Source organism: Alnus glutinosa, chromosome 13 (genome assembly GCF_958979055.1).
Source record: "Alnus glutinosa chromosome 13, dhAlnGlut1.1, whole genome shotgun sequence".
Classification (NCBI taxonomy): Eukaryota; Viridiplantae; Streptophyta; class Magnoliopsida; order Fagales; family Betulaceae; genus Alnus; species Alnus glutinosa.
In genome coordinates this window covers 6918207-6941714 of record NC_084898.1, presented here as the reverse complement: position 1 = coordinate 6941714, position 23508 = coordinate 6918207, and the positions used below count along the sequence as shown (strand labels likewise).

The 23508-nt window shown below is 36.2% G+C and overlaps 2 protein-coding genes across 5 annotated transcripts; both read left to right on the top strand.

The window, feature by feature from the left end:
• The first annotated feature begins 11496 nt into the window (after positions 1-11496).
• On the top strand, positions 11497-20316 carry LOC133854647 (cation/H(+) antiporter 18-like). Of its 4 annotated transcripts, XM_062290891.1 has the most exons (5): positions 11497-11679; positions 16315-16553; positions 17351-18352; positions 18433-19647; positions 20135-20316. In XM_062290891.1, exons 2-4 carry the CDS (start codon positions 16353-16355, stop codon positions 19636-19638), a joined length of 2409 nt encoding a protein of 802 aa, XP_062146875.1. In that variant the 5' UTR covers positions 11497-11679; positions 16315-16352; the 3' UTR covers positions 19639-19647; positions 20135-20316. The 4 variants fall into 4 exon arrangements, with proteins under 4 accessions (XP_062146875.1, XP_062146877.1, XP_062146876.1 ...); XM_062290893.1 differs by lacking the exon at positions 20135-20316 and having other exon boundaries at positions 16366-16553; positions 18433-19805; XM_062290892.1 differs by lacking the exon at positions 20135-20316 and having other exon boundaries at positions 16348-16553; positions 18433-19805.
• Positions 20317-21458: 1142 nt separating this feature from the next.
• LOC133854995 (dirigent protein 5-like) lies at positions 21459-22159 on the top strand. Its single transcript, XM_062291288.1, has one exon. It carries the CDS (start codon positions 21507-21509, stop codon positions 22062-22064), a length of 558 nt encoding a protein of 185 aa, XP_062147272.1. The 5' UTR covers positions 21459-21506; the 3' UTR covers positions 22065-22159.
• Positions 22160-23508: the final 1349 nt, after the last annotated feature.

The following is a 23508-nucleotide window of genomic DNA, read 5'->3' as shown; positions in this document are numbered from 1 at the left end:
TGTCTATCTGTTTAAAGCTTAAGCATAAATTATACATAACAAGAGAATGGTCATCATCAAAGTATTACAAATCACACTAGCCATATACAAAATATACATCAAAAGGGACTATCTAAGTCTAACACCCATGGGGCTCAAACGACAAGCTTTCGTCGTAGTATTCCAAGTAGTTTGTAATGGAGTCATCCTCCGCATCACTAGTACCTGCATCCAAAGGAGCTCCATCTATACGGTTATGGTGATACCTACATTCGTGTAGGTGAAAGTGTGAGTTCACCACCCCAATAAAAAACACCAAGGCCTCAGTGGTATAAGACTCACTAAATAAACAATGCACATAAACATATATACATGCAAGATTCAATAATATTATTCTCAAATCATTAAGTCTACACAACAATACATCATCACGTACAAATCACACCATTCATCACATTCTTATATAATATCACAGTTTCCAATAGCAATATACCACACATACCATAAACAATACCCCGAACTCAACAACTCCACAGCTAAGAGCTACAACCTTAGACTTACGCATAGAACCCAAGAATATTAACTCACATGTGCTAGAGCTACGACTCTAGGTTTACCATTAACACCACCCATAAAGCTACAACCCGCAGGGCACACATCTCACGATTGCTAGAGTTACGACTCTAGACTTACCTCAATACCGCACGTAAAGCTACATCCTGCAAGGCACACATCTCAGGAGTGCTAGAACTAAGACTCTAGACTTACCTCAATACCGCCAGTAAAGCTACAACCCGCAGGACACACATCTCAGCCAAGAGCTACTACCCTCTGGCCTACCAACTCACAAGTGCTAGGAGCTATAACTTTAAACTTACCTTGCTACACCCGTAAGGCTACAACCCGCAGGGTACACCACTCAACCAAGAGCTACAACCCTATGGTCTACCACTGTGCCAGATGCTACAACATTGGACTTACCATCTATCAACTACCGGGTTCTCATAATACCAAAGTATCCACACTATATACATATTATTACACATGTATTCGCAAACATCTTTCTTTCAACAATACCGCATTCCACAACATAATCACATTTATAATATAATCTCATGCTACTCAAATCATCCATACAACATCATATTATTCGACCCCAAGCAATTTCAAGCATATCAATATAACTTTATCATCACATTTCTCAATTCAGTATCTCTCATCTCAATCACATAGGGCTAGTTTGGCAAGCCATTCCCATCAACTTTTTCATCGCCTTTTTCTTGTCATGAACAGTAACACATGTCTTTCACTACTAAACTGAATCCTGTAGCAATATTTCCTCTCTGACTTCTCAATATTGACGCGCCTTTTGCCTTCCCGTTGAAGTTCACTTCTTGGTCATTTTTTTTAAAAATAATTTTGAATACCTTTTTCGTTGATTCCATGAGCTCCTTCACCTTTTTTAGACATAAGGCTGAGCTCCTTCATGGACTTTCAACCACGCTTTCACGCACTTCACCATAATACCTTTGCATTTCTCTCTCTCTAGACGGTGGCAGGCTCGGCATATCTCCCCTCATCTCTCTCGTCACATCCTCCCCTCTCACCAGCAAGTGGCCAACCGCAGATAAGCCAACCCAAATCAAGTTTGCGAAACCTCTTATCTCTCTCTCTCTCTCAGATTTGCTACGAAGGCTTAAGCGATCTCTCCATTTTTCGATCTAGGGTTCACTGAAGAGCAAGAGCAAGGCCAGCAACAAAGGGTCTAAGGGCTCGACAAAGGAGAAATCCACGCCAAAGTGCCCCAACGAGTAGAGCCCCTGTACCATGAAGAAGGCCGAAGTCATCACACGGTGAGTTCTGCTTCATTTCTTTGGTCACCATTATCTTCATGAAATCCAAGCCATAGCTCCACCTCCCTCAGCTCCTCAACCCCGTCTAATCTTTGTTCCTGTACAATGTTTGGACGTCGAGAAAATCCTGGGAATAGGAAATAAAAGGAAGTTAAAATTTGAAATTAGTTGTATCTTTATTTTAATGCATATTGATATTGCCTTACTACCTTCATCTAAATTCTAATTATTGATTATGTTTACAATAGCACTTATCATATTAACCTAAAATGCTTACCTAGTCAAAGATAATTTTTTCTGGCAAAAAAAATAAAAATAAATGCTAAATACTATAATTCTCTTATATTTATTCGATAAAAATTGTGTGACACTTTCAACTAGTAGTTTTATTAATTATTATTAAATAAAACAATTAATAATTAACTTGAAGTGGCACATCAATATTATTAATTGGTCAATTGTAAATAATAATGAAGGATACTGATTATTAGTTTATTACATCAACTTCGTGCACTACTGTCTATATATATATAAATAGTGGTTAAAATCCATTAATTACCATGATAAAGAAGGAAAGAACATTTTGATGATAAATATATATAGTTAATTAGGTCCTGTAAGCAACAGATATTTGCAAGATGCAGAAATAGTGCCTTCCAATCACATACAAATCCTTTTGAGTTTGAGAAATATGTTTACGATGATAATAATCATATTCACAAGGAAGCTAGAGACTATATATTTAGATAAGGTAGAACATAAGAAGAAAGAAGTAGAAGATGCTAACCTCATCCCTTTCTCTAGCTGATGGCAGTTATAACTCATAACTAAAGCTTCTAAATGTTTGATACAACATATGTCCTAACCAACGAACTGCTATTTGAACGGCAAAAGTAGGAGTTTAGATTCCTGAAAAACTGGAAAACAGATTAGTCAAACACCACTTTTCATATATTAATCTAAGTGTAATCTTGCAGTTTGTGAACCATATATATGATTTCTTTCAAGCTTTGCAGTCTGCAGCAAAGGTTTTTGAAAAATCACTTGTATCATACTCAATTGAAATACTCATACCAAGAAAACATTAATGCTTATAATTAATTGGCCTCAAATACATATTTCATGGGTATATAAAAGGGACCCAAAAAAAAAAAAATGGTCTGGCTGTTTATGTAGGAAATGCAATAAATAAATAGTTATAAACTTGTGTCCCCTTAGCTAGAGATTATAAAAACAATGAAATGAACCTGATAATGTAGCTAGAGGAGGAGAGCAAGGGAGACAAGGATCTAGCCAAAGCAAAGAGTCGCATAAATTGGCTTTGTTGTAGGATTTAAGACTCTGTAGCTCCAACTAATTAATAAACACAACAATATACTCAGACAGGCCATCGTCGCAAAAAATAACAAAAATCCATGATCTTTGAGCAATATTTGCTTCCTCCGAAATAAAAAACTCACATATTATCTTTTAATATTATCCTCATCCTTTGACTAACATCTATGTTTTTTGTTTCTTTATTTTTATTTGTATTTTTTGTAGATGTCAGAGATTTCAACATCCTCCTCTGCTCACGTCCAAGGTTCGACACGCACTTGCTTTTGTGGCTTGACGTCTTACATGAATACATTGTGGACAAAGACAAACCCAGGCAGAAGGTATTACGGTTGCCCAAATTTTAGGGTCGGAACTCATTGTAAGTTCTTTGAATGGGTTGACCAACAAGAAGTTAATGCACGCAGCCAACAACTGATACCGAAGTTGCGGGCAATGAATATGAGGTTGGAAAGCGAACTACGTTATAAAGCTGCAAACGATTGTAGGTTATATTTGGAACTCAAAGCCCTACGGGCCTTATGCATAGCACTTGTGGTAATTCTGGTTTGTATTCTTATAGCACCTAGAGGTGTTAATCAAGGAATGCTGCCCTTTTAGGTATCAATTGTAGGGCACTTATGAATTATTTATTATATTATATTACCAATTACTTTTGTAACAATGTACCCTTGGATCTTGTTATATTACTGTGACAAGGATAAACCATGAACATCTTATAATGCTATTGTAAGGTTATTTGGGTGGTCGTGTCCATTATTTGCTACAGGATGCAAGTCATGTTTCTATTTATTTCTTTTTATAACCGTGTTTTTTGTGTCACATAGATTGATGTGTGTTTAATAGAATTCATAACAGATCATATGTATGCATTTGTTACTATTCGCCTGCATTTTCACCCCTAGTCTGTATGCGTGTGGCACATGTGAGGGATGTTCTGTCCATTTTAATACCTTGATATAATAAAGTGTAATCCCCCTTAAAAAATAAATAAATAAATAAAATAACTCCACTGAAAATTTTTAAAATTTAGGGAGAAGATTTAAAATGACTAAAAGAAATTCAAAGGGCAAGTGAATTTACCCCTAATAAATAGAGTAATGATTCACTACCACCTAAATATACAACTTTTCACCACCTTGTCTATGTGGCAAGGTGGTCCCCTACTAACTTTAGAGTTTTTTTATTTTTAAAAAATAAAATAAAGTGGGGGACCACCTTGCCACATAGACAAGGTGGTGAAAAGTTGTATATTTAGGTGGTAAAGAATCATTTCTCTAATAAATATGATATACTATTTTGCAAAGCCAATCCATGACAAATACCACCTAAGTTAAAGAAGTGCGAAACCCCCAAAAGAGCTTCAAGTTACAATGCATGGCAACCTTTAACATGGGAACTTACCTATTGCAGCAGTTATATTGGAAGTTGTCAGAATTATCACATTTGTCAATGATTTCAATTTATCCATATGAGTTAGTAAAGCATTCACAACCTGAGATGCCATTCCAAGATGAATTAAAATATTAAAAGATAGCCATTGTGCTTATTCGAAAATCGTACTTTTTCCTTTTTATAGCTACATGCAGTAAGAAGTTATAAATTAGTCTAAGAAAAAAAAAAAAGGAGGGAGGGCAAAGTGCAATACCCTATATTTTTTTTTACCAAATATAAATTATAATATTAAATTTTATTAACGTGGATTTATTAGATAAATAACGGTATATCATGATATTGAAGTTCAGTGGATTTATTGAGTTTGATGTATTAGACTTTTTAAAAGTGACAGTTAAGCTCTAAAAAAGTGAAATTTGTAACTAAAATTTAGGAAAATTTTAAATAGTCCACTACGGATGCTTTTACATAAACCACATAGCGAAATGGTAGTACATGTGAAGACAAATGGGTCGATTTTACGTCCCCAACGTACGAGGACAAGTGGGACCACATACTTCTGGCCATTGCCTCCCTTAATTTCCTCAAATGCACTGAACTTGCATCTAATTGATCTGGTCGTTCTCCGGGGGAAACGAAAGACACTATTTCTCCTTCCTCCTGAGGAGCAACATCTATCCAGGGGTTTATTCTACATAGTGCCTCAGCAAAATATGGATCATTCACCCCGCTAAACTTCCTTATAAAGTTATGTAAAGGGCAACATACGATCACAAATAGGCGCTGGTATCGTAGTGGGTATGAGGGCATTTTCCTTAAAATAGGAAATCGGTTCTTCAATATCGCAAAGGAATGCTCAATCACTGATCGTAACGCTGAGTGTCTATAGTTAAAGAGCTCCCGCATACTCCTGGGTATGTCTTACCCATGTTGAAATTCGGGTAAATGGTACAGTTCATAACGAAATGGAGGTAGGAACCTGTGCTAGCATCCATATCCCAAATCCACTAGGTAAAAGAAACCTGCACAACATGTAAATTGGTTGGAAAATGTGGACAAAGCACAACAACAGGTATGGTATAACGTACATTACTCATAGATATCAGTTCTTGGTACAATACCGTCTTTAGGTGTTGGGAAGCGTAGCGTTGGATCATTTACACACATAGTAAAGATGAGGGAGTCGTGCGTACTCCCCTCCCAACCAGCATATACATAAGTAAAGTATAGATCTAGGTCCGCCACACACATTACATTCTGAGTAGTTGTATGTTTTCTGCCTCGGTATGTGTCTTCGTCCCCATTGATCACCTTCGCATCGATGTGTGTGCCATCAATACCACCAATACATCCCCGCAAGCAAAGTTTTGACACCAAAGTATAGAAGAATAGGTGTAAATGATCAACATTCCATGCCGCCTTAGCTATCCTATATATCCTAATCTTTATTATTATTTTAGATATTCTTTACGCTTATCGATGATTTTGCTACAAAAGCCCAAAAGCTCATGGCAGGAAGTGGATTTTGCCTTTGCCAGCAAGCAAGGCAACTTTTTAAAGTTTCAATTCTCTTGTAAGAAACTTTTTTTAAAAAATCACTTAAATCATATATTTTTTTCTTCTTAAAAAATCATTTTTTTAATATAATAATAATTTATTAAAATACTATCTCTTTTATATCTCGTTCCTTTATAACATTTATTTAAAATAATTTTTATTTCCATCATCTTTCTCTTAACATTAAAATTAAATAATATTTAAATGCTATAAGAAAATAATAAAGAAAGTTATTGTGGAGTTTATTTAAATAGAAAAACAAAAAATTGTTTAATTTCCTAAATTGAAGAAAATGTTAAGGAAAGTTGCTGCTAGTATTAAGGCCCCATTATAAGAAGGCCCCGTAATAATATTGGTAATAATGTAATAGTATATATTAAAAAAAAAAAAAAAAAAGAAAAAAAAAAAAAAGAAGAAGATAAGTTCGTAAAAGAGAGAAAAAAAATATATATATATATATATATATATATATATATATATAAAATACGAGTTGTATTGTAAAGATAGAGTAGTCAAGCATTGCTCACCATAAACCATGGGTAATAGTTGTTGTTTCGAGCAACGACATGGTGTGGCATGCGCGTCTCAGTCGGTTGTATGATAGTTTTCCCCAACCTACACAAGGCTTTACACGCCTTTCTGCAGTATACGCTGATAGTTTGTGTTGATCGTTGGAGCGTATCAACCACGTCCCTTTATGTCCAATTGTGTGCCATTAGGAGACAAAATACAGCAACTTGCTCCGTTATCTTTACAAATCGATAAGAAGCCATTCTGTTTTAACATGTTACAGAGAGCAAGGAATGCATCAGGCTTCATTCAAAAGCGTTCAAGTCATTTATTTTCATTGGGATTTGTTAAAACCCAATGAATCCACATCGAGTTCTTTGTGGAATAGGGACCGTTCGTATTGCTCCACATTGTTGTTTCCACTCAGATAACCGAACGTACATTTGCATTAGTTCTAATTCAAGCTCCAAAACATCTAGATGACTAAACACAGGGTCGTCACTGTCAAGCGATGATGCAATTGACTCTCTGTCAGCATCAATCTTGTCACCCCACGATTTATCGGAATCGAAACATGCATCTAGTTCATCCTCCCATGCCCAGTGTCTAAACTTGACGGTCCACTGTCGTCCATTTATGGTGACCTATTTGAATCATTGAGACAACCATTTGAAGCCTTATATTTGGAAGGAATATACAGTTAGAACTAATCAATACATGCAATAATATTATATCAATAAAAGCAATTGAAGTTAGTACTAATCAGTACATAATGTAATAGTATATCAAGAAAAGCAATAATTAATCATTAGCAATAAAAGTAGTAACTAATAATATTATATCAAGAGAAGAACAATAAAAATATAACCAAATGGATAGATGCTGACATAATCAACAAGCAAAGTCTAACAGTTAGTGGCAATACAAATAAACATAAGCAATCTAAATGTCTGAAAAATGGATTGAAAAAGAAATGTAGGTTCAAACGTTCTTGTTAATCCCTCTTTGCAGCCATCCCACTCTCATATCTGGTGTCATGCCTATGAAAATCTTTGTTTTTTGTTGATCCATGAAGGAGTGCGCTGCCTTCCAATAGTTTTCCTCTAGGACGGAAGTTTTAGCAATTGCTTCATTGAGGAGCACCATCGCATGAAGCGTTAGATCTAGGTCTCGACTTGACCCTTTCCTATTTGCTTTCCCTAAGTTGGCAAGGCCCTTGTTAAAAATTTTACCCATCTCGGACCATTCGTCTGACCATTTTTCGATTTCCCGGTCCGTATTAGTTGTCACCGTCCGCTTGTTGCTGCGTGAGGACTGGAGGGTTGTGGCGCGCCTCTTTCCTTTCGACTTGGGCTTCACACGGTTTGATAGTTGAAGGTGGGGCTCCTCCAAGTCAACAACAACACATGGACTGTTTTGGTCGATGAACTGGTTGTCAAATTGACGGTCCTCCTCATCTGTGTTGGGCAGCGATTTTGTGCTAGCATGGCCAAGCTCCCTAATAGCAAAGGAGACCGTGAATACGTATGACATCATTAGGTAGTTACACGGTGGGTTGTTTCTAAATCTGTAATACTTATCAGCACCGTAGCTCTGCAAGACCCAATAATAAAAAAATAAAAACAAAAAATAAAAAATAAGAAAGAAGCTTTATTATCAATTGTTCTGGTTCTAGATATAATTTAAAAATAATAACAATACATGCAGAAAACATAATACAACTATTCGAAAAAGAAGTTTGTACATTGTTTTTTTTTAAAAAACTCCATATGATCAACCAAGCATGTTACATAGGCAAATGCAAACATTAGGAAAATGTTTTAATTTTTTTTGGAAAAACATTAAAATGAATTCCATATAGTTAAAATGGAATCTTCTATCACTCTTTTTTGGAAGATAATTAATTATTTAATTAGTTCTATGATGATATATCGTTTACTAGTTTTGCACATAAATAATTTAATCAATATGGTATATGAAATTTAAAAGGACTATAGAAGATACGCTTACATGTTTTAGCTGCTCCCAAGCTTGGTCACTGTTGGTGACCGTGTTTGTTAATTGATCCCACCCGAAGCCTGTCCCAACCTTCCCCCATTAATAGCATTGTGAAATCTTTATAATTCGCTTTCATGCGATCTATTTTGTTCTTAACTTGCTCCATGTTGTAATGCCCCATGTTGCACTGATTGTTAAGGTCGTTGGTGATGACATGCAGGTGAGTGCCGAAGGAACAGATACCTTTCTCAACCAACCCAACCAAAATATACACCAAACATTCTTCATTTGCTCGTGGCCAAACAGCGGGAGGAGGCTTGAACTAGTTGGAAGACCTATTGTTATACTTGCGCAGGGATTTTCGTGGTGTCCCGTAGTTGTACATCTAAGAATATTATAGAGCAATGAAACATATTTGAAATAAACTCAAGACATACAAGGATGAGCCTTATATTTTGATCAAATCTTATGGTTTGGGTAAGCCTTTCCAAATCCAAGGTGTAACTCAATAAGGAAGTTTCATAACACCACAACGAAGAAGGAATTGGGTTCAGAGAAAGGGTAAAAAAAACTACACCAATTCGTTGTCTTTAATATGATTTCACGTTCTAAGAAATCCTTGGGAATAATATTGTAAAAATTGTACTGTTTTCTGTCCAAATGGAAAACAATACAAGGCTATATTTGACCCCCTTTTTCAAATTAAAAGCATCATCAAACTCATCATGCTCATTTATACTAACAATTTATGTAATAAATTGTACTATCAAAAATATCTTCCGATTCTATTACAGTACATATCATAATGCCTGGAATTTTTTTTATTCCACCTAGCTAAAAGAACTATCACATTAATACTAAGATTAAAAGTTCAAGATTCATCGGCGTCGGCGACTCATATATATATATTTATAGTCTCTAAAAAGAATTGGGACTATAACTTTTTTTCACATAACCTAAGCCCTATACTTCCTGTGATTCGCTCTCCCCTTGCTACAACCATTAGCAGTACTTGTCTAATAAAATCAATCTTAATTCCATAAATTCGATATTATAAGTAAACTAGAAACTTATTTTATAAGTCTCATTTACACTGTCATCCATTTGGCAATGTTTGAGCTAAAAGTACATAAATGGTTACCTTTGTGAGCCAACATGGGCCACCAAAGTTCACAAAATTGTGGTTAGAAACCCGTTTCAAGATAGAAACATTACACCTTAGTCAAAGTGTAATTAGAAAAAATTAATAAAAAAAAAAATGTGTGTTTGTGTATATGTTGTATGGATAATACAATGATAATTTCTAAAGGACAAACTAGGTCAAGAAACAAATGGCAAAATTATATACTCAGTTGAAAGAAATTAGTCTGAAGGAAAAAATTTGAGCATTTTTTTGGGGTTTTTATTTTATTTTTTAATTTTTTTTAATGTATATGTATAAATGTATACGAACCATAAGCCTGATTGACTAATTGTTGATACATCTATTTAAGAGATTGCCATTATTAGGTGTATCCATGGCCATGACTAATGTTCCCTATATTTCCTCGGCATCCAAACAGTGCATAAACAGAACACAAACCCCATTAACATAATTAGGGATCTAACCTTACTCCGTGATCGAGTCATTGGCCCTATGAAGCTTGCGATTGCACGGCGAGGTAGCCGCTTCTTGACAGGGGTTGATCTTTTGGAATGACCCAAGCTTCTTGGTGCGTAGAAGGTCTTAAAAACAAGGGTAGATCTCGTTATTTTTTTCTTGTCCATGCTTCAAGTGAGGGCAAGGAGCTCTGCCCTTTTGTATATTGTATATGTTAACAAAATATATGTTTAACTTTTGCAGAGTAAGAGTTAACATATTATTATTATTATTTTAAAATTATTATACTAAGTATGTGCCCACCATGAGGAGATGTCCGGCCACTACAAGATCTCCTAAAATTTCTTTAAAATTGTAGATTTAAATTATATGAATTTAGATCGTTTCATGCATCGAACGACATGAAAAATGCTACATATTAAAAATGGAGAAATGATAGATATGGGACGTCTGACCGCCCCCTGTCCGTCATTTAATATATATATATATATATTTATTTATTTATTTATTTCATTTATCCTTTATGCATTTTTTTCATTTTGTTTTAATACAATATTTTATTTAATTATTAAATGATGGACAGGGGACAGTCAAACGTCCCCTGTCTATTATTTCTCTTAAAAATGTGATATGTTAATAATGAGAATTAAGTATATTTTTATTAGATTCTTACACCTTATATTGTATAAAAACTTTCAGCAAAAAATTGTTTTTTTTTTTTTTTTTATTTTTTTTTTTATTTAGTAAAGAAGAAGCAATTCTTTTAAAGTGAAAAAAAAAAAAAAAAAAACCTTTTTAATTATCTCGATAATATATTATATCTTTAATATGTTGTATTTTTTACGTGGTTGGATGGTAATTTCCACTAAAGATGGCCAATATTTTAAAGATGGCGCGCTCTTTCTCAACTTACAACAAAAATTGATAATTGCATCATTGGTCGTTGGGGTTGGCCTAAATTATAAATCACTCCATATAGTACAAAAAGTTTATGGCAGGTCCTTGTGGTAAACTATAATTACGAATCACTCTCTAAACCTGTTTTTCGTCCACTGAGTTAACAGAATCTGTTAATTTACCACGTCATATAAATAGTGAGACAATCTCTAAATATCATTTGTATTGTAATCTACTAATGAACTTTGTTTACTTGGTGGATGAAAAATGAGTTTAGAGAGTGATTTGTAATTATAGTACCACATAAAGTTATTCGTAATTTAGGTCAACCTCGATAAAATGTTCAATTATCTCCTACAAAAACCAGAAATCTCATTACGTAGAATTTCGGACTTCAAAGCACACTTGGGTTCTTCAAATCTATATATGTTCTCCGATTTGGAGTTTCAGACTTCATAGCACAGATAAACACTTGGGCTCTTCAAGGAGCTCCGGTCCGGTTAACCTGCAGCCGGTTCGGATCCATTCGGTCACCGGATACGTAGCCATAACCAGGTAACGTTTACTGCATTGGCTCTTTATAAGTGCTTATCTGTTTTGTCGATTTGGGGTCTGATTGGCTGCCTAGAAATCTAATAGTTTGGTGCTCTGCGTTTAGAGATTTTTGTAGTTTGTTTCGGTTGTTGAACTGAATTTGTTCTAGGATCATAGAATTTGGAAAAGAAATCGACGTGTTTTATGCCCAAAAAGACGCGCACACCCACGAACGTTTCTAGAGACTGGTTTTTTGTTTCTTTGGTTTGACCTGCTGTAGATTGCTGCTACGTAGGCGTGTCAATAGGAACAGAGTTGACCACTGCTAAATAAAAATCTAGTATGAATTATGGCGTGCAGACATTTGGTAATGACTTAATGGAGCACTAGTTTAAGTGGGTCAATTTAATCAATGAGAGTCAGGACCTTTATTGGAATCCTCCAGTAGGCTTTAGCTATACTGTACTAATGACCTAACAAGAAAGAGAAAAGAAGTATGTTTAATCTCAGCCAACTACTAAGTTAGGCCATATTTGAGGGTGTAATTTCATTATTTATGGAGTTGGTTGGTATGCTTTTGCTTGTTGTCCAGCTCCTGAAGCGAAAATTTGCTGGAAGGTGAGTTCACTAAACTTTGGTTCTTGAACTGAGTCCACATTGACTATTTACATAAATATTTTTTTAAGTTGAGTTCTTAGATCATTTCCATATTTTTCTTGATTGTGGTGATTCTCAGAGGGGTAGAAGTTACTAAAAATTTAAAAACATGTGGTTTGAAAACTGATAGTTTTATTGAGAAGGTGAGGCATTGGTGGTCGGTTAGTCGACATAAAAAAATCTATACCGAAATTGGTTCGGTTCGGTTAATTGGAATAGTTGTTATTTTGTCGGTTAACCGAACCGCTACCTAGCCAACCGAACCAAACTAACTGTAGATAAGGCTGTGATTGGTTGTCTATGAGTCTACTGGTCTACGTATTGGGAAGACCTAGATAAGGCTGTGACTGGCTGTCTAAGAGTTGGAATTGGAGATGAAAATGGAGGGATTAAGTGGAAGATAGATGGCTGTGTTGTAGTTGGTGATAAGGTAGGGATAAGATAAGGCTACATGGCATTAGCGTAATGGGCAACAGGATTTCAGTGGAATTTTGGCTGATTTCCAAGTTTGACGCCCCTTTCCATACAACTCCTTAGCTGTTAGATTCACAATTTCAATCCTCACTGTTCAACCAGCTTCTACTCTGCATTACTGTCAGCTCTCATGCACGCCAGCAATCACGCATGTCATTCATCTTCTCAACTCTCAAGGCCTGCTCCTTCATCTTTCTTCCTCCCAAACCCTTCATAGCCTTCAACTTCCTTCTTCCTAACAATTCACAAATCACAGACTCTGCCGCACATCTCCTCCCAACGTCTTCAAACTAATTCACCATTGGTATGCTTGATTACTGCATTTTTGTATTGCCCAATTCATACAAAGGGGCATGATCTTTTTCTAGTACTTTTGAGTGATAAACTCTGTTTCCCAGTATTTTTGTGCTAACCGACCTAACCAACCTAACCGACCGCCTTTTAACTGATTCCACCAACTTATCCAATTTAACCGAAAATATCGAAACTAAAAGTTGTCGAAATAAAGTCGGTGAATTAACCGACTTTAACCAACTTTGGCGGTAACCGAACCGAAAACACCCATACCGACATCAATCGAACCGATACCCACCCCAAAGCGAAGTTGGTTATCAGTGGCGTTACCTCCTCCAATCCGTTGGATGTTAAGGAGCTTATAATTCATTTTTACTCTCAGCTCTACTCCGAGAGTGAGCATTGGTGCCCAGATGTGGATGGTCTCCCATTACATTCTATTGGTGAGAAGGAGGTTATTTGGTTGGAACGAGCTTTCGAGGTAAGGGAGGTCTTTGAGCTAGTAAAAGATATGAATGGGAATAAGGCGCTGGGTCCAGATGGCTTTCCTATGGCTTTCTTCTAATCCTATTGGGATGTTCTTAGAAAAGAGGTCATGGAAGTCTTTCTTGAGTTTCACTAGCGGACGAAATTTGAGAAAAGTTTGAAAGCTACGGCCATCACTCTTATTCTAAGAAAGTGGGGGTTGTTGTGGTCAAAGACTTTCGTCCTATCGGCTTGGTGAGTGGCATCTACAAAATTATTGCGAAGGTTTTGGTGAATAGAATGAAAGCTATTTTGGAGAATATCATTCCCAACACTCAAAGTGCTTTTATCAAAGGTCATCAGATCTTAGACTCGGTTCTCATTGCTAATAAATGCCTAGATAGCTGTCTCAATCCGGTGAACCGGGAGTTTTGTGTAAATTGGACCTAGAGAAGGCTTATGATCATGTTAGTTGGGACTTTTTGCTTTACTTGGAGATGTGGTTTTTGGTAGAAATGGATTTTTGCTCATGCATATCTACAGTTCATTCTCTATCCTAGTTAATGGTACGTCCAATGGGTTCTTCGATAGCTCTCGGGTTTTGAGACAGGGAGACTCTCTCTCTCTCTCTCTCTCTCTCTCCCCCTCTCATTGTTATTGTTATTATTATTATTATTATTATTGTGATTATTATGGAAGTTTTGAGTCGTATGATGGCAACTGCTGTGAATGGGGGCTTTATTTATGGTTTTTCGGTTGAAGCTGGGAGTGATGATCTTGCCCTCCTTTGTTTTGAAGCTGCCCCTGGTTTGAAGACTAACTTGGTTAAATTGGAGTTGGTTCCTATGGGTAATGTGTCCAATGTGAGTGGGTGGGATTCTATCATTGAGAAAATGGAGAGAAAATTAGGGGTTGGTAAAGACTTTACTTGTCTAAGGGTGGTCGAGTGACATTGATTAAGAGCACTCTATCCAATCTTCCTACATATTTCCTCTCCCTTTTCCCTATTTCGGTTAGTGTTGCTTATCGGTTAGAAAAATTGCATAGGGATTTTTTGTGGAGTGGTTTGGATGAGCTGAAATTATATCTTGTTATTTGGAAGAAGGTTTGCTCTCCTATACCTTTTGGAGGGTTAGGGATCAGGAGCTTGTCTACATTCAATGAGGCCTTCTTGGGTAAATGGTTGTGGAGGTTTGTTGAAGAGAGAGGCTTACTGGCACTAGATGTACATAAAAAGCATGAGAGTTTGGCGGGAGATTGGTGTACTTAGGGGGTCAATGGTGCTTATTGGGTGACCCTTTGGAAACACATTAGGAGGGGGTGGAATATCTTCTATAATTTAACTAGTGTGGAGGTGGGTGATGGCTCTCGTACCAGGTTTTAGCATGATATATGGTGTGGAGATCGTCCTTTGAATGATTCTTTTCCGAAGTTATTTTGTCTTGCTAGGAATAGGGATGCAATAGTGGTTGACCTTAGGAGTGCTTGTAACAATACAGCTGATTGGGACATTAACTTCACCAGGTTGGTGCATGATTATGAGGTGGACTTTGTTACCTCTTTCTTCAATGTTTTGTATTCCACTAGAGTGGGTCGGGAGGGTGATGATAGCCTATGTTGGATGCTCTCAAAAAGAAGATCTTTTGGGGTCAAAACTTTTTGTAAGGTTCTTCTTCCCAATGGTGTTTCCCCTCTTCCTTAGAAGAGCGTTTGGAGGACTAAGACTCCTTTGAAGTTAGCTTTCTTTACGTGGACAGCTTCCCTTGGGAAACTTCTCACTTTGGATAATCTCCATTAGCGTCACATCATAATAATAGATTGGTGTTGTATGTGTAAAAATAGTGGCAAAGCTCCGGATCATCTTTTTCTTCATTGTGATGTCGCTAGAGAGCTATGGATTATGGTTTTTGAGAAGTTTGTAGTAGAGTGGGTCATGCCTAATGGGTGGTGGACCTTTTGGTGGGTTGGAATGGGTCGGTGGTTGGCCGGAATGACAACATGATTGTTTGGAATGCAATTCCTTCCTTCTTATTCTGGTGCATAAGGGGAGAAACGAATGCTACAAGCTTCAATGATCAAGAGATAACGAGCGCGGATCTACGAACCTGTCTTCTCAAAACTTTATTTGAGTGGAGCTTTGCTATCGCTTTACCCCATGTATCTAGCTATACAAATTTTTGTTCACTCTTTTCTTGTTCTTGATTTGTTGGGTGTTTTCTCTGGTATACTTCTTGTGTACTTGGGTTGCTCCCCTTGCGAGTCTAATGAATTTCTTTACTCATCAAAAAAAAAAAGAAGAAGAAAAAGAAAGATAGAATAAAGATATTACCTTTAGAGAACATAAATATACTCTAAGCATAGTTATTGGAAGTCATCATTAGACGACAGGTGGGTTTCCATTATATGTGTGTATGTATTTGTGTGTGTGAGAGTGAGAGAGAGAGAGAGATCTGTAGGAAAGATTTGTTTGGGATGATCTAGAGTATGTCAATGAGTTTCCTTTGGCGGTAAACAATGAGTCCATGCAAACTCTAGTCTTTATTATTATTATTTTTTTAAAAAAAAAAAAAATTAAATTTTATTGGTAAGTTACGCACGCACCCAGTTAGACTTAAACCCGCAACCTCACCCACCCTCCACCTTGCTACAAGGGGAGGATGTATCGTTTGAGCTAAAGCTCATGTTAGCTCATTGGTCAGAATCTAGCCTTATCGTATGTAAATCAGGTTCTGGAGTTTAAGTCTGATAATACATCTCTCTTTGCAGGTTCTGAAGTGAAATTTGCTACTAATTTTTTAGGTAAAATGGTTTCCACAGCTACAGCTGGTCAGACATGTCCAGGTCCAATGAAAGCTACATCAAATGGAATATTTCAAGGAGATAATCCTCTTCATTTTGCACTGCCTCTTGCCATAGTGCAGTTATGTCTGGTAGTTGTAGTTACAAGGGGTCTTGCGTTCCTCATGAGGCCACTAAAGCAGCCACGTGTTATTGCAGAGATTTTTGTAAGTTCATTTCTTCTTTCTATAGTTGCATAAATTTAATTAAGTTTCAGTTTATGTTGCTTAATATGATATATTATTATGCATAAAGATTCACTTTTTCCACTAAGGCCGATACTAAAGAGCACTGCTTGGGTTCTTCACTCTAAAATATCTTTACTTTCTTTTTTTGTTGTAACATCTGAGGTACAAAGAAAAGAAAAGAAAAACTCATAAAAAACGTTTAGTTTTAAAACCCTCTCTCTCTCTCTCCCTGGTGTAAAACTTGGAGTTTTACACTATAATTTGGCTGCCACAAAATTTTCAGTTATAAAGATAGCCGCTAAGCTCGAAATACCTTATGAAAATTGAAAGATTTAGTTTTTACTTCAGTTTAATTAATCACTAGGTTCAACACCCGCATTTTTGCTTGCTATATCTGTAGCCACTGAAAATTACATGCACATTCGCTCATATGCATGTGTATATATTTGTCTATGTATCGGCATATTTATGTTTTTTTTTGTTTTTTTCCCCTTGGATACGTAGTCCATGTCCTTAGTGATCTTTAGATTTACTTTTCAGAACAGAGGAATGGTGATTGCTTCTTATTTTTTTTTTTAAAAAAAAAAAATGAGAGAAAAAAAGAAAAAACAGAATCACAGGTTTTTACTCAGGTTATATACATTTTTGTTGAGCCATGATATGGTTTCACCAAATTGACAATTTTCGCCTTTAAGATTACTCATCCAAACAGAAATAGATAGCATTGCTTACTTCTTTAAACACTGGTGATTTTACCTTATGTTGCTATTTGGCAGGGAGGGATATTACTTGGGCCATCAGCCCTGGGACGAAACAAAAGCTACATGCACGCTGTATTCCCGTCACAGAGTCTAACCGTGTTAGACACTCTAGCAAACCTTGGTCTCCTATTCTTTTTATTTTTGGTGGGCCTAGAGTTAGATCCTAAATCTCTTCGTCAGACTGGAAATAAAGCACTCGGCATTGCTATTGCAGGAATCAGCCTTCCTTTTGCATTAGGAATTGGTTCCTCATTTGTCCTCCGAGAAACGATATCTAAAGGTGTAAATGCAACTTCATTTCTTGTCTTCATGGGCGTGGCCCTGTCCATAACAGCCTTCCCTGTCTTAGCTCGAATCCTAGCTGAGCTGAAACTTTTAACCACTGATGTTGGTAGAATAGCTATGTCAGCTGCGGCAGTTAACGATGTGGTTGCCTGGATTCTACTTGCTCTTGCCATTTCCCTCTCTGGCACTGACAAATCTCCCCTTGTCCCAATTTGGGTCTTCTTATGTGGCTGCGGTTTCGTTGTTGGTGCAATTCTTGTTTTCCCTCCAATCTTCAAATGGATGGCCCAGAGGTGCCATGAAGGTGAGCCAGTAGACGAGATGTACATTTGTGCTACAATAGCTGCTGTTCTGGCTGCTGGATTTGTTACTGATGCTATTGGAATTCATGCCATGTTTGGTGCTTTTGTGATCGGAGTTCTTGTTCCAAAGGCTGGGTCATTTGCAGGCGCTCTTGTGGAAAAAGTAGAGGATCTTGTATCTGGTCTCTTCTTGCCGTTGTACTTCGTTTCAAGTGGATTGAAGACCAATATAGCCACAATTCAGGGGCTCCAATCATGGGGTCTTCTAGCTTTAGTTATATTCACTGCTTGTTTTGGGAAAATATTTGGCACTCTTGTGGTGTCGCTTCTTTGCAAAGTGCCTGTTCGTAAGGCTTTTGCACTGGGTTTCCTAATGAACAGCAAAGGATTGGTTGAACTCATTGTTCTCAATATAGGTAAAGATAGAAAGGTAATGCAAGTATCCTTTCTGTTAACGGTGAGGACCAAAAACTTAATTATATAATAATGTTTCACTGTTTCCATTTGCAGGTACTGAATGACCAGACTTTTGCCATAATGGTTCTAATGGCTCTGTTTACCACCTTCATCACCACCCCTCTTGTCGTTGCCGTGTATGGGCCAGCAAAAAGGTTAAGAATGGATGAATACAAGAATAGAACAATTGAAAGGGAAAATCCAAATACCCAACTTAGGATTTTGGCCTGTTACCACAGTGCAAGAAATATTCCATCAATGGTTAACCTCCTTGAGGCCTCAAGGGGGTCTGAGAGGCATGAAGGACTTTGTGTGTATTCAATGCACCTCATGGAGCTTTCTGAGAGGTCCTCAGCTATATTAATGGTACACAAGGCAAGAAAAAATGGGTTGCCCTTCTGGAATAAGGGTCAGCGATCAGATTCTGACCATTTTTTTGTGGTGTTCGAAGCTTACAGGCAACTGAGTCGTGTGTCTATCCGGCCAATGAGAGCAATCTCATCAATTTCTGGCATGCATGAGGATATATGCTCCACTGCTGAGAGGAAGAGAGCTGCAATTATAATTATTCCATACCATAAGCACCACAGGGTGGATGGTTCTCTGGAAACTGCTCGAAATGACTTCCGCGGTGTTAACCGTAAGGTTCTTGAGCATGCACAATGCTCGGTAGGAATTTTAGTCGATCGTGGGCTTGGTGGAACTACCCATGTAGCAGCAAGTAATGTTTCCCATTTCATTATGGTCCTCTTCTTTGGCGGCTGTGATGACCGTGAAGCCCTTGCTTATGGGGCTCGCATGGCTGAGCACCCTGGTATAAGACTAATGGTTGTTCGTTTCATAGTGGAACCTGAAAGCATGGGGGAGATTGTTAGAGTAAATATGGATGAGAGTTCTAGCACCAAATTTGTGTCAGCAGATGAGGAATTCCTCTCTGAATTCAAGCAGAATATGGTCAAGGATGACACCATCACATACGAGGAGAGAGTAGTCAGAAATGCTGCAGATACAATTGCTGTGCTCCGTGAGGTAAACCACTGCAATCTGTTTTTGGTGGGTCGAATGCCTGAAGGTGAAGTAGCCTTAGGTTTAAGCAGGAGGAGCGAATGCCCAGAACTGGGGCCTGTAGGAAGTTTGTTGACTTCACCTGAGTTCTCAACAACAGCATCAGTTTTGGTTGTCCAACAATATAATAGTCGGGCATCTTCAAATTTGGTCCAATGGATGGAGGAAGAATCACCTGAAAGACTCAGTACATAGTTAATTGAGGTATAGAATGTAATTGAATGTTGTCAGATTATGTTCTCTTCTTAGTTTATTTGTCGAAAATCCCATACGTTCTACTGTTTGATTCACTGAACATGATCCACACTTGCATCTTGTCACTTTGAAGACTAAAGAATAAATAAATTCAGCTATCAATTTTATTTTATTGTCCTTTTTGATTATTTTGTTAAAAATAACATATGTTCTAGATTCTGCTCTAAACACTTGGGATAAGTGAAATGAATATTTAGTGCCGAACAACCTATCTTCTCCTGAGGAGGGTATAAAACCTTAATCAAACAGAAGGAGAGAAACGTACACAAAGTGTGTGATGAAATGCCTCAACCAATCTACGGAATCATGGGAGGCTCTGTTGTATTTATAACTCAAGTGTTTACAAGGGTATTACTCTGTTCAATTGATAAGCTTTACAAAACAAACAATTAATAGGACTTTTAACTCTTCTTGTCATCTTTGTGTGGTCTCCCAGGAAATGGAAATCCAGTTCAAGGAATTGAAGGAAGTGCCATGTGAAGAAAAATTTCTTTTTCTGGTGTAATATGATTGCTATATCTGCTGTACAAGAACCATGCATCATCTTTCTTCTCAGAAACATGTTGGCATGCATAAAATAAGGTTCCTGTACCATTTCCTTCACTTTTTTTTCTCTTCAATAAAGTTTTCTTGCTGATTATTATGCACCTAATACTAACCAAGTTAACAAAATATAACCATATTTAAAAACTATCTGTTACTTTTTAGAGCACATTAACCACAGCTGTGGGGTCAAAGGGTTTCGCTTAGGTTCTATGCTATAATTTTTTTAACGGTCCAGATTTAATTCCAAGTTATCTATGAGAAAGATAGTGAAATTAAATCTAGACCATTGAAAAAATTACAACACATGTGCTGTAATTTATTTATTACAGCATCAAAGCCAAATCTGAGGTTTAAATTGATTAAACTCAAGGACCACATATTATCATTTAGGTATAATAATCGAGTTATTGAAAAAACTATAGCACATGTGCTCACCTAATCTAAATATGAGGTTCAAATTGATTAAACCCAAGGACCAGTACTCCTTGAGATAGTTTTGGACTTACACTTGGGGTCCCTCCTACACTCTTCTTCTCACATTATCGTAGCGAAATATGCAGGAGTGTGACTTTTTTCTTCCCAACTCTTCGTAGGATCATCTCCATATTATTATTTAGATAAAACTTCACTTATAACTCATAATCTTTTATCACTTTTGCAGAAAAGTACCAAAACTTTAAAAATTGTCAATTTAGAGTATTTATCTTTCAATTTTTTTCAATTTCAATCATTCATTATAATTTCCCGTTAAATCCTATCAAAATTTCCAAAATACCCATGTGTTTATTTTTAAAAAAAATTTATAAAACTTTTCTAAGTTTCAGACATGGGTATTTTTGTTAATTTTGTTAAATTCTTACTAACACCTAAATCCTAACAAATTTTTTTTTCTAACAAAATGAGGAGTATTTTGAGAATTTTAATAGGATTTAACGGAAAATTCTAACGGATTGTTGAAATTAAAAAAAATAAAAAATAAAAAATAAAAATTGAAAGATAAATATCCTAAATTGACACTTTTTAATGTTTAGGTACCTTTTTACAAAAATGATGAAAACAAAAGATTATAAATGAAGTTCTCCCTATTATTTAAGTATAATAATAGAGTTCCTTTTCCACTTTTTGTTGGGCATGCATGTCCAAATTAATTCTACCCCCTAAATAAACTAAATATATCTTGTATTAACCACTTGGAAGCGGCTATATAAACATCATTAAGATGACTCTCTCCAACACATGCCATTAGCCAAGAACAGCTAGCAATGGCAATGGGAGAGCTTGTACAAAAATCCTGTTTCCTTCTCTTCCTCATGATCCTCATATGCCAATCTGTTTTGGCATCCCAAAACTACTCATTGAGACACCGAAAACCGTGCAAGCGCCTCGAGCTCTACTACCACGACATTCTCTTCAACGGCACAGACGTGGCTAACGCAACGTCCGCTAAAGCGACAAACCAAACTGCGCTCGGCAACTTCCACTTTGGCATGCTGGTTGTGTTTGATGATCCTATCACAGAAGACAGCCATCTTCGTTCTCCCCCAATTGCAAGAGCTCAAGGCTTCTATTTCTACAACAAGAAGGACGATTACAATGCATGGTTTTCCTTCACGTTGGTCTTCAACTCCAGCCAGCACAAAGGTACAATAAACATCATGGGTGCAGATTTGATGGCTGAGGAGACTAGGGATCTTTCAGTGGTTGGTGGGACAGGAGACTTCTTCATGACCAGAGGGATTGCAACAATTCGGACCGACACTTTTCAGGGTTCATATTATTTTCGCCTCAAGATGGATATTAAGTTGTATGAATGCTATTAGCAACTTTTATATATATATATATAACGACATGTATGGCTAAGGTTGCAAGCATCTTGTTTCCTACTTCTATATGTAATGTGATCAAATAAAAAAAAAAGTGGAGAACTTCATTTAAGGGTACCAAATTATAGCCATTTTGTATTTAAGGTACTTGAACTTCAAAACGTCTTAAATTAAGATATCAATTTAAGGTACCTATTATTGAGACGTTTTGAAAAATGGATACCCTAATTTGAAACGTTTTGAAGTTCAGGTACCTTAAGTGAAAAATGGCTATAGTTCTGTATTCTTAAGTGAAGTTCTCCATAAAAAAAAAGCTTTACCAATTTTCTTGAGAACGAGACAAGGAAATTACCTGATTTGGCCTATAGTTTAGATCTACATTTTAAAGCCTTATAAGTTACACCTTTTATTGATTAATTTGATTGTGTAAAGGTGATATGAATAATATCAAATATAAATAATTCTCTTAAATTAAGATAACTAAATCCCTTAATTTTGGATAACGAATTCATTATATATATATATATATATATATATATATATATATATATATATATATATAGTTAATTACTTACTCCCATCAACTATACATGTAGAGTGATCGAATTCAAGACTTTTGCTTTATGAGATGTGATCCCAAATAAGAAATCTTAAAGGGTTATCTAAGTAACTCATAATTGCATGCAAAAATAACTTAAAGAACAGTGATTAGCAAATCATTCTCACAATTTTAATAGATTTCTTGTAATTTTATAAAGCTTGAGGCCAGTTGAAGCTGGTGAACAATCTAATTCCCGTAGTCATTACAAGTCCATTTTGCATATCTATTTCAGGTAGATTCTATATGCGATTTCAAAACGTAAGTTTTGAAAATATAGTTTGACATTTAAGATCGCAATTTATCTTTTATAATAATACATTTTTAAAAACGCATCATCTTGCTTACAATTTCAGACACAAATTTTTTGCGTTGTTAAATTACAATTTTGTAAAAACGAACTTCCAATTTATACATATTTTGCGATTTAATTTAAAATCGTACTTTTAATCTGTAAAATTGCAGTTCGAAACACACTTTTCACATGATTAGATCAATTTATGCAGTTAATGTTCCAAAAACGGATTTTGGTATCCAAAAAGGATAGATATGATGTTGACTAGTAATGTAGGCTATGTAGTATGTAGCATTCTCTTTTTAATCGTCACCACTCCAGTTTGGTGTTTGTTGTTGGATTAAATTAAGGGCATATTAAGAGAAATACTCTTGATTATATTCCCCCATAATAAGACGTCAAATATTTGTTTTTTTCCACACTTCAACATCTGATGACTGCAGGTGATTTATTGGAAGGATATATATATATCAAATAGAAATCAATGCAATTTAGACTTCCCAATGCATACATGTATTTGAATCTGAACACAAATTTTCTACAAATAA

Coding starts and splice junctions, on each gene's coding strand:
- LOC133854647 (XM_062290891.1), top strand. CDS start 16,353: ATGGTTTCCACAGCTACAGCTGGTCAGACATGTCCAGGTCCAATGAAA. Junction 16,554..17,350: donor GTGTTATTGCAGAGATTTTT/GTAAGTTCATTT, acceptor GCTATTTGGCAG/GGAGGGATATTACTTGGGCC. Junction 18,353..18,432: donor ATATAGGTAAAGATAGAAAG/GTAATGCAAGTA, acceptor TTCCATTTGCAG/GTACTGAATGACCAGACTTT.
- LOC133854995 (XM_062291288.1), top strand. CDS start 21,507: ATGGCAATGGGAGAGCTTGTACAAAAATCCTGTTTCCTTCTCTTCCTC.